The 12,075-nt window shown below is 38.8% G+C and overlaps 1 protein-coding gene across 1 annotated transcript in view; it reads right to left on the bottom strand.

Moving 5' to 3' along the window:
* ZFHX4 (zinc finger homeobox 4) overlaps positions 1 to 12,075 on the bottom strand; it is a 125,487-nt gene that overhangs the window by 111,098 nt on the left and 2,314 nt on the right. Inside the window, exons 1-2 of the mRNA XM_086465645.1 lie at positions 11,812 to 12,075; positions 10,212 to 10,714 (exon numbers count right to left, since the gene is read on the bottom strand). The exon at positions 11,812 to 12,075 is cut by the window's right edge and continues 2,314 nt beyond it. Coding sequence (XP_086321771.1) covers positions 10,212 to 10,714; positions 11,812 to 12,075 — 767 coding nt within the window. The remainder of the gene's footprint in view (positions 1 to 10,211; positions 10,715 to 11,811) is intronic.

Below are 12,075 nucleotides of genomic sequence, written 5' to 3'. Positions count from 1 at the left end.
CAAAAATACCTGTCAGGAGTGCTAACGACTATTTCCAAAGATTTTAATCCCTTGAGTTCTACAAGTCACAGAAATTCAAGTATCATGAATGACACTGGTGAATCCTGACATGCTACAATAAACACCAGTGGCTATAAGAACAGAGAGACAGAGCACATCGACAGCATCCCCTATAAGACGACCTTAACAAGTCAAAAACTGAAAAGGCATAGCCACAACTTAGGTACAACACCTATTTCTGAGATGCATCTGCAACAGGGTTAGTCCCAGGGCCAATACAGTAGCACTTTCAAATCTGCCCAGTGACTCTAGATCACAAATTTGGTAAGATTAAACTATTTTCTGTAGCCTGTGATCTTTGTCATCTGAGAGCTGACTTCAGAAGAACCTGCTCTGATATATCCCAGCATGGCTCTGATTTCCTCCTGGGTTAAAGGTTTTGAGTCACAGAGTTCTTGGACAAATAAGGACGTAAGGTTTTCAGAAACACTTGCAGTTTGGCCTCGCTTTTTTCCACCAGCTTCATTCCTCCTAATTTCCAGTCATTCATTAACTATGTACATATCTGCAAATGCCAAAAGGTCTTTCCAAAATAGTAACATCTAGATACTGAAAGCTGTCTCATTTCAGTAGTAAAGCAAGCCTTTTTCCATGCTCTCATCAAGACCAGACACAAAGAGCGAGAACACCAAGATCCTCCTTAGACTTTGTTTCATTGTTCTAGCTGTAAAAATATCAAGATTCTGGTCATTCACAAAGTGTTTATTCAATTAGAAAACTTCAGTATTTTTGCCTCAATCTGTTTCCCAGAGAGCAAGTTTTTGTCTAGGTTACACAGAAAATAGGAAAATTGTTGTTTGAATGGAATGAAGCTGAGTCAGGGGAAGTTCAGATTGGATGTTAGGAAAAGGTTCTTCACTGAGAGGATGGTCAGTCCCTGGAACAGGCTTGCCAGGGAAGTGGTCACAGCACCAAGCCTGTCAGAGTTCAAGGAGTGCTCTTAGTCATATGGTTTGGTTTTAGGCAGTCCTGTGAGGAGCAGGGAATTGGACTTGATGATCCTTATGGGTCCCTTCCAACTCTAGATATTCTTATTCTATGATTCTGTGAATAAGAAGAAGTGCCCATCCTTCTCTTTTGTTATTAGGACCCAAAGTTTTGAATCTAGCTTATGCTAGATAATATCGGTCATACTTGGTATGATACTTGAGCCAGTTGCAACTTTTCAGGATTTTCCATGGAAAACACCTTCCTTCTTAATAAAGCAGTTTGGAGACAACTCACCTCCCCCACTCCCCCAGCCAAGGACTGCTACAGGCCCAATCGCAAGTTTAGGATGTCAATAGAAAAATGCCATACATGTCGAACAACTTTAGAAAGAGATTATATAGACTACTGGAAGTGCCTGCTAAAGTTCTGGTAAGAAAGGTTTCCACTGTAAGCTTTTATTTTAAACAGGGTCATCACAACCGGATTGATCTTGAACTTTCTCTGAATAAGGGTAACCTACGTTTCTATTAATGTTTGGGCACAAACTATTCCTGAACAGCAGATTCTGTGCTGCCTTTGTGGGTAGAGGTGGCTCTATGGTTCTCTTCTCCAGGAGCAGTGCAAGGATGCGGCATATGTTCTTCTTACTTGGGAGTGTTTACAAGGGAGAACAGAGATTACAAATAAACACTCTTCTTTGGGCAGACTCCTGAATACTGTCCCTATATGCTAGGTTGCCTGCACACAACCCAGCAATAAATCAGTAGTCATATAGCCATATGTTTCAGACATGTGATCAGGCTAACAGCATGGTTTGATTAACACTCTAGGATAACAGTTTTAAGTAGAAAAAATGGCATTTTTTTGTTAGGCAACTCATGTGGTCAAATATTCACTCTTGGAATAAGATTAATGTATTACCATTCATGGCTCCCATTAGCAATATGTAGCTTCCTATTCACGCATATAAGCAAGGAGTATCACTCATACTCTTCGTATATGACAAAACCATTTTTTTTTCTGTTTTTGTCACTGCCACTGCAGTACAATGCCCCAGGCATGGGAATCTGCACACTTCATCATTCAAGGACTACCTTTGCTCAATTTTTGTTTCCTTCAATGCCTCCTGCCTTTAAAAGCTAAAGATTATCTTAATGCCTTATGCCCTCACAGGGAGAGTAGCACATACAGTTTCCCCTGAGGCTACAGTGCACAGTACTCCGTGTATCTGTCTGTGTAGAACTGCAGGGACAGCATCTTCTGCTGCACACCAAGGGGGTCATTTCCATGACATCCTCCTTCATGGCTGTCCACAAAGAGAAAGTCTTGCGGTTCTTTGCAAAACTTCACTTTATTTATACATCAGCACGAGACTGTATGATCATCACTCTGCACTATCTGCCTGTATTAAGTACACCAGCCTAATAGACGTGGTCTAATTACAAGTGGTAGCTTGTAGTATGTTTTGATCCTGGTGGTCTAATTTATGTTTTTTTAACATAAAAACCCTACCCAACTTTAATGCAATTACTACCTATTTCCTGTTGTACTGTATTGTATTTTGCCCACAAACATGGACATGGAAGTTTATCCAGCAAAATATATCTCTGCACTGTGCCTAATTCTTGCTAAAACCAACAGAATCCGTATTACTTAGCATTTCACATCAGCCTCTTCACTATCCTTCCTTACAAAATCTGACTGGGGCATTCTCCAGTGGTAGCCTAATGGAGAAAAAAAAATAAAAGCAGAAAATGTAATTGTCTGTCTAGCAAGACAGACACATATAGAGCCAATACAGTCTCAGGAGCTTTGTATCAAACAGCTCAAAGCTCTGTCCTGTGCATATGAGGTCTCTAAGGTTTTCATTCCCATCAGCCCTCCTACAGTTTCCCAGTTCTGGCATTTTGTCTGGGTGGACTGATAAATGCATAGACCAAGGGAAACTTTCTCCTAAATCACTTAGCAAAAGCAATAGCAAAGCCGAAAGACACATATGCACATTAAAATATAATTTTCCCGTCATGTCTCAGTCTTTTTTTTTTTTTTTTAGCGCTCATTCTTAAATACATGGAAGAGACGGTGAAGAAAAATTCCACCTGGGAGAGTCTGGTAAACCGTAATCACAATTTTAGAGGAGACACCTGTAGTGAGTGGTGTAATACCAGCTAAAATCTCCTAAGGGTAACAAGAAAATCTATGTTGCAAGCTGGGAGGGAGTGGCTGCCAAATCCTACCTGCAATCTATTTATGTACATATACACATGCACTCACATTGACATAATACTCTTACATATACTATACACTGCATCTCTACTTTGAATCATAGTCAGAAATTATTACATATTTCTCTTAATGTCAGAGTGAAAGAGCTCCAAGCACAATAAACAGCTGTTATACAGCCATTTTGTGTGTTGAGCATACTGAATAAATGAGGCTGATCCTCTTTATGCCGCTTTTGCTCTCCTTCTTGCTCACTTTTCCTGCTCTGCAAGAGGAGCTACAAGCTCAGGCTCCACTGGGCAGGCTGCGCATTGCAAGTCATGTCCAAACAGTCTGGTACAGTCTCCTTTCAAAGAGTAGCCTTATGCATCTTCACCCAGGACATCATGCAAACTGGTATCCTGGACAGCATTTCAATGGAAAAACATGGGGATTCTCTAAATCGTGGTTTGGGATTACCTTTCTGCTCTAGCAGTGTACTGTAAGCTGAATACAAGGCATGCATAAGACCATTATGCAGGACTATCTGAGAGACAGACAACATCTGAATATTAAATTAAATATACAAGAAATATGACGTGAAATTTTTTTCTCTACTATTATATTTTAAATTTAAAATAAAAAATAATAGGTTTGAAATTACTGTTCTCCTAGCCCACAGCTTGCTTGGATTTTTTTTTTAGTAAATGTACTTGTCTGTAGTGTATAAGTACATACGTTATGTGTAGCTATGAATAGCTGGCTAGACAGCGTGTTCTTTGAACGCTTGTTTCTCCTTATACATGTAAACACAACAGCATAATCCGAATTACAGTAACTAAAACTTGCAGTGGAAATTAAATTTCATAAAACATTTAAAACCTTAAAAGAACATAAACCTGAAAGTACTATAAAAATTTAAATACCCTCTATCTCGATGTTTATGTTTAGCAACAAATTAGAATAACTTTTGTTTATCACAGAAAACAGCTTTCTTCATCTAAACAAACAACAAGAAGAAGATTAAGCAAAACATGTTTTGGCTCCTCAGACGTGCAGACATATTCCAATTTCCTTTCCACAATGATTTTTATGCAAATCAATGCTGCACAATCTCCTGACCTCTTTTACCATCATACTTGGACAATGACAGTTCAATAATTGGACTGGCACATATCTAGGATATTTGATTTTAAATTAAAAAGTTAGTGCAAGACAAATTAAATGAAAAGAATGTGACTTTCTGTTAATTCCGGACTGACTAAGTATCAACATTTCATGCCAAACAGAATAAAGCAAACGAAGTGATTGGGGCTGTTAGTCCATTCGTCCCCATATGCGTGTACTTCACACCCCCCACCTTGGTTGTTAATTCCTAACAACGATGCTTTCATCCAGAACAAGGATAATGAGAATAACCCAAGCAGTGTTCCTTGGGGAACTCTTACACTAAAAGTTACCTAAGGACTAAGTCCCACTTGTGCCTCCTGCATGTGATAAAGATGAGCAAAGCATTCACTCTCCCTGGCTGATTTAAAATCCAAATATGCTAACAGCATTATGGAATCCAGACAGGCTATTCTGCTTTGCTGATGACAGATGCAGAAAAAAAGCTAGTCTAATGAAGCTTTTGACTTTGAACCAGCAGAGAAGTGGACACCTCGCTTTCAAAAAGCAGTGCATAACCCCAGCTGAAGAGCAGGAGCTGCACGGTATTTGCATTTCCTGCAGAGGATGCTAGCTAGCAGGACCGGGCAGTTGACCATGAAAATTCTTGGCCCTAAGTGACCCAAGGACAGACTATAAATCCATTCTATAAAATATAGTGAAAGCCTCATTTGTTCTTCCACCCTTTCAATATGTGATGTTATACATTTGTGATTATCTCATTTTAGTGGGCTCTTTAGAAAGCTGTTTACGATCATTTGCGGACAAAACAAAGGCTCATTGTAAACTCTTTTTTAAGTAAGTTGGAAGGTCAATATGAAGCAAAGGGCACCACTTGCATGACTGCTACATGCAAGCTATGCTTGTGTATGTAATATTACAATGCATTTTAGCAAAGGGATAGAGTCCTAGCTAATTACAAAGCTAACATATAATAGTATTGCATTAGCAGCCCAAGAAATTCCCACTGAATTGCATACATCTGAAAATAGAAAGACATGCTTGTGCTGAAACTTAATTATCTTGGCAAAAATGGTGAGGGCCAGATACTCAGAAGGCATAAACACAAAGCTGTGCTTTACACTCCTGAGGATCTAATTCTTTGTTTATTCAGATAAACACCATCATATACAAAACTTAGCAGATTGAGTAATTTGCCTTATTATTTATGGTATCTAGAGCTAAGTAACACAATTACGACTCCGTTTGTGAGTAGGAAAAAGAATACTGCTGATCACAAATACAAAGTCTGAAAGAGACAATCAGTATGCTCTGCTAGGTTAAAAAATGTTAATGCTGTTACACTCCACCCTAGGCAAAGAAGACAAGCCTTTTTCAAGGACAGTTCTGACTGCAATTCTTTTTTATGGGTTCAAAGTAAAACATTATGGTAAAAAATGAATACAGCTTTGTTTGTTTCTTCAGTCATCATTAGCAATAGACATAAGGGTATTCTGGTTTTGAGCCCATATGGAAAGATCATCAACACTTTCTGCTTCTGGGTCCTTTGCCAAAATACCATATCCCACATGCGTTTTACCTTAAAACATAAAAGAAAAGGTGTTGTTCTGGTCAAATAAAGAAATAATTTTTACTAGCATACGTCTAATGTTAAAGCTGCCTAAATCCTGCCAAAGACATTAAAACACCATCTGCAAAACAGATTTTCATTAAATTGATCAGTTTAAAGTTAAGCAGCTAGGCAGATGATGCTTTTGAGCTAACCTTTAACCTTTAACCTTCTTCAACTGAAATCAGGTCACTCCTTTTGGGTAATATCTTTGCCGCTTGAGAACACAAGAGGTAAAGTGATCTATCCAAATTGAACTGACAATCATAGCATTAATACTGTTATGGATCAATATTTTGTCAATAAAGGGAAAACCAAGGTATTTTTCACACAGCTGAGTATTAGTCTGTTAACTGCTGCCTATCACTTTCTCTGAGATCCTAAACAGTCGCACATATGATGCAAAATGCAGCAAATAGCCAATATAAAAGTAATGTCTATTAAAGCTATTGTCAGCTAATTGGATAGTATTTTGATAGACTAACTGCAAATATTTATTTGTAATTAGAAATGGATCATGTCATTCAGTCATTTGGTTAACTGAAACTTCTCTTTAGCCGCTCCAGTTTAGCTTGCAAAAAGGCTACCCTGTATTTATTTAGTTAAAAGTATTTAGAAACTATTTTATGAGCACAGGACATGACATATGTGGTTCCCTGAATCAAAAGCTACCTGACTAAGCTACAAAATGGCTTAAGAGCAGTTGCAGCTATATGCACTTTATATCCACAGAGATAGATCACTGCCCTGCCTCAGCTTCCCAAATCTGTAGACATTGAACGCTTTCTCCTGCAGAATGGAAATACACTCTGTTGCTACAGAGGCTTTCTCTGTTTACTTGTGGAGTCATTGAATGCTTCTTGATGGATGTTGCGAAGTACTTGCAACTCTTCTGTGGTTTAGTTTGCTAATATCAAGCTCCACGATTCCAAATGTAAGTCTTTGGGAAATTCATTTAGGCTAAGCTGAGTTCACTCAGGGTAAGGCCGTCTTTGTCCTGGTTCCTAGCAGCCACATTTGCAACACCATTTGAATACTGCACTTCTGTAAGGAGCAATCAGGCCATTTCTTTTTTAAATAACTTGTCTAAAGGTTTCACTTTGCCACATTTAGAAACTAACTCTAAAAGTGACATTTCAGTACTGCCTAAAATTATACAGCTTCAGAAGAGAAGCTCTGATCTTCGTGGTCGCTTTTAAAGCTACGGTTATGAAAAGACATCCTTTTATTCCATCAATAGTTAAGCACAGGAAGAGAAATCAAGCTGTTATGGCAACATTTATAAAAAGAAACTTCACAAAACAATAACATTTAAATAAATATAAATGACTAAAGAAAAAACTTTGAGGTACTTGACAAAGCAAAGGAACAAAGTCACAGAGTCTTCTTCTATGCTTTCAGATGGTTTTTGTATTAAAGTTTTTATTGCCAAACCATATTCACAGCACCTTAATTTTAAAAGAGTTAGAGGAGCTGCTTGAATATAAACACAATTCATGAATATTCGATATCGTTCCCAAGGCATATATCTATTATTCATACAAATTAATGTTCTTTTTTTTCCTTAGGTGTTCTAAAAGTTTATCTGATGTACCAAGAGAAAAAAAGTTTACGACTCTCTTGGTGTCAACAGCTTCACCAAGACCTGACAAAACTATCAAGTCTGCTAGCAGATAACTTTACAGACTTTCAAAATCTCATTTATTTCCACCTTGAGGCCTGAATGTACACCCATAATTAAAAGTAAAGTTCTCTGGGTGACATACAGAGGCATTACATTCTATTATAAAGCACACACATCTAGAACATTTTGGTTATTTGGCACACGTTGTAGTACTGCCAACCTCAAATCTTAAAAAATAATAATACTAACACCACAACTGATATTTTAAATAAGCCTTAAAATGAGATTGTATCAAAATATTGTGTACACGCTATCTGTTTTCTGAGAGTTGTTAAGCCTAGTGGGGTTCAAATTTCCAAGCTTCTCTAAGAAGCTGCGAGGGACAGAAACTTTTTAAATAGCTGAGATTCTCACCAGCAATCCAAGAACAAGTCTTTGAAAACACACATATTGGGAGACTTGCAACCCTACGGTCACCAGCAGTACACTTTGAATTGCCCTTCTGTAGGACATGAAACTTAGAGGGTGCCTAAGAGCTTATATATTCCTTCTCCACTGGGATATCTTTCACCCTAACTGATTCAGAGACTGAACTTAAAAGGTTAGTGATGGTCACTTGCCACGTATGATAGTTACACCACATAGGTGCTACAGAATTGCTCGATCTAACAAACCAGGGTCTGGCAAAGAAGCAGGTTCAACAGCAGGACATTTTTAGCGATGAGGGCTAAGAGCTGAGACACACTCCCCTAGTACGCTAAATCAAATGTTTTGCCAGACATGCTGCAAACCCAAAAACGTTTGATGAAGATTTGTCTGGGGATCAGGTTGAGTGAGCAAAGACAGAGTGCTGTTTTGAGTAGATAGTTTGTACCTTGCAACTCCATAGCTATGCCTATAGCTTTAAAAAATAAGCAACCGGCATCTTATTTTCAAAAGTCTCTGAAGCCTTGGCAGTGAAGCTATCTGAGAAAAGCCCTCTGCCTTTCCCATTCTATTGTTCCTCTCTGTGACACGGTTTGCAGCAGCTTCTCTCTCAATGGTGGCATTATAAAACAAATAATCCAGGTTAGCACTCCAAAAAAGAGATAGGGACCAACTATGTTTAACTCAGACAATTTTAAAAACCTGGCTTAGAGCGTGGTTCAACAATCAGCATAACTGGAGGGAGGAAGGAACTGCTTCGCAGATGACAGGGAGCAGGAACTTCTGAAGGCAGTTTTGCTGTGGAGGCAGGCTACCTGTGTCACTAGCCTTTCAGCTCTTTTGGCACTTTTCAAACAGGACTTTGGATCTTTACAAAAATGAACAAAGAAGCAGAAAACCCCCCACCCCCTAGAGTTAAGGAAAAATGTAATTTAAATAAAACACATGATTAAATTAGCAAAACAGCCAGCACTGTGGGACAATGTAACAGACTCAAGCTTCTGTTACTGCCATTTTTGTCCTAGCAGATCCACCAAGGTTACAGCTATCACATTATAAAATGAAAATCCACATTACTGTCTGTGCACCCTGTGTTAGCTCACAACAACCATTTGAACATGGTTGAACACCAGCAAAATATTTTTTGCTTAAACTACAGTTCTGCTGAGGCTTTTCTGTATTTGTTCTGTGTGTACATATTTTCAACATGATTAGAAAACCAGAATAGTTGCTGTAATCACCAGATGACTCCTGATAGTTTAGTTATCACGGATTTCTAGTATAAATCAATAGATAACACTTGCAAAATGGATTTTCTAATCATATTTAGAGCTTGTTACAGTGACTAATGGTTTGCAATATTTCCTGAATTTTTATATCCCCTAGACAAAAGAAGTTTTTAATAAGTCACAAAGTTATTCATCTTGGAATTGAATGTGTTATATTTTGTACATGAACCAAGACAATCAAGCCAGTCCAGTAAACACACTGCAGAAAATATGTTACCCCATAATTAGGGTTTGGAAAAAGTCATGACAAGTTGTGTAATAAATGGTATTCATCACTCCCACATATTCATTATATCCACATAGTTTTTTCCAGTAAAGATAAAAATATAGTTGCCATTCTACTAACATATTTATCTATACCACACCCTTTCATGTTTATGAAAAATCATTACTGGCTTGAAAAAGGAGGTCAGACAAAAAGATGACAGTGCTTACTTTTGAACATCCTTGGTAATAATGTGGCATATTGTATGTGCTTACTGAAAATATCAACGTAAAATAACTTAGCTGTGATAAATTACATTTGCAAACAGATACATATGCCAGAAAGTGACCTCCTTCTCTAAACATGGTATGGAAAAATCATCATTTTCCATAATCTCTATCAAGTTCTTGATCCAAATGTAACGGACAAAGTCTGAAAAGATTATAAGAGATGTAAAACCCCTTTAGTCAGTTATGATGAGGGAACTTTTTTTTTAAAAAAAAACCCCTTCCATTAGCCGTGTTCACAGAAAGAGCATCCTAAACGGGCCCTGAGGTGAATCGACACGGCTCATCAGGAATACGTCTCCCCGACTAGCCTACATACTTTTTGTTCGATTACACGCACATTCAATAAACATTTATTCTGCCGATTAATCAAAGCCTTGTTCGATTAGCACTGAAACGGTTAGTTTTGTTGTCTACTTGGTGCCAACTGCAATTGCTGCCACTGGCTTACCTTGTACAGTTTCAGGGCTGCCTCGTGCCTGTGATTGGTAGTATGTAAGCGCAATTTATCCACACTGTTGGTGTAGTAGTCACAGGCGTTACATTTTAGGTGAACAGGGTTGCCAATGGCAATACACTTCAGCCTCCACTCATTAGTTTTGCCCCCTTCTTTAATGTGAGCCACCAGTTGATATTTCTGCATGTGTTTGTCAGTCTTGCAGTGGAGCTGGAAGTTCGCTTTGAGCTGGGTGTTGTAGTTACAGAGCTTGCACTGGTAGATGTCTCCAATTACAGCCCTCCACTCCTCTTCAGGGAGCGAGCGCTCGCTGCTCACATGCACACTTAGGGCCTCCAGGCTGTCAGAGGTGAATTTGTTGCAAACAGCACACTGGAAGAGCTTCAGCGCTGGGTCACTGATATAAGGTGACAGCTCTCCTGCAGTAAGGAGGGACAGGTCATCACCCATTAGCTGACCACTGGCAAGCCGGATTTCAGGCGGCAGCTCATTATTTACTACAGGAAAAAAAAAATTAAAAGGGAAAGTAGAGACCAGCAAGCATAGCACACACAAAGGAATCTGTAAAATAAAGCCTTGACAAGGAGTTTGCTTTCTCTAGAGCTTAAACTATAAAAAGCTGTAATAGGATTGAATCAAGATCAATTACAATCATCCCTTTCAACTTCTAAATTCCCTCATCAGATAGCTTTAATTACTCCTACTGGGCATGATGTCATTCTGGAATTTGTATTTTCAAAGGCATGAAAGTTGATCAATAAAATAACAAAACAGCAATGCTTTTGTAACTTAAAAGCCTAGATTAACTTACACAGCACTAATTGTAGTTTTGTTATATCCTTTAAATGATGCTGGAGGTAGGTCAATATATATATACCTACAATATAGTAATTAGGATAAGCATATCTATACTAAATTAGCTACTCTTGGTACCAGACCTCGTCATTCTTAATTTTAAAATACACCCAGCAAATGACGCTGGGACAATTTAGGTAAATCAAAAAGGAAATATCAGAACTGAGCAAAGTTGAGAACTCTTTTTACTACAAATCTGTACTATTAGGTAACAGATTGACGGTATGCTGCTCACACACGAGCATTTGATTCCAATTTGCCTTCCTCTTACACTTGGAATACTGACAATTTGCTACCTGTAAAGAGGCATTGTCAGGTAAGAAAGAAAAGATTGCATTCCTGCCTGAAAACGTTAAGCTATTCAGATAATTAAAAACTGCAGAAAACAGAGCCACCTTTATCTTTGCTAGGTTGTTAATTTGATAGCACCTCATTACATAATCGATTAATTTCATGCTGTACCTTCAGATCCCACATACAGGGGTGGAGGAGAGGAAAACAGGATTGCAAGGATGCAGGCACAGTCAGAGGGCGGAAGCAGAGCCCACTGGGCCAGGTGGAGTTCCCTTACCGCTTCCTGTCACTCCTGCAACTCTTACCTAGCACATGGCTAATTTAGCTTTTATGGACAAAGCTCAATGCAAAATTAGCAAATCCAAACAACAGGTTTTCATCTTCAGCTGGAGCGCTGGTACTTCCTCAGTGACAAGCTAACACAAGAAGACAAAGAGATACTGACCAAGTCCCGGCGCCAAAGCCGCAGCTGTTGCTGGATCAAGCTGGAATGGGTTGATCATCATCTGCGGGTCTGCTGGGTTCTCCAGTTTCATTCCAGTCAGGCCTATGTTCTGGGCTAGGTAGTACTGGTAGAGCTCTGCCTCAGCAGGCGCAAGGCCTAAGTGCAGGTTGTGCTGGATCTGTTTCATGTTCTGCTGCAAGAGCATCATATTATGCATGTGCTTCTCACTGGTCATGTGAATGCGGAGGTTCCTTGCCACATTGG

Source organism: Leptosomus discolor, chromosome 5 (genome assembly GCF_034619465.1).
Source record: "Leptosomus discolor isolate bLepDis1 chromosome 5, bLepDis1.hap2, whole genome shotgun sequence".
Classification (NCBI taxonomy): Eukaryota; Metazoa; Chordata; class Aves; order Leptosomiformes; family Leptosomidae; genus Leptosomus; species Leptosomus discolor.
This window is presented reverse-complemented; position numbering and strand designations above follow the sequence as displayed.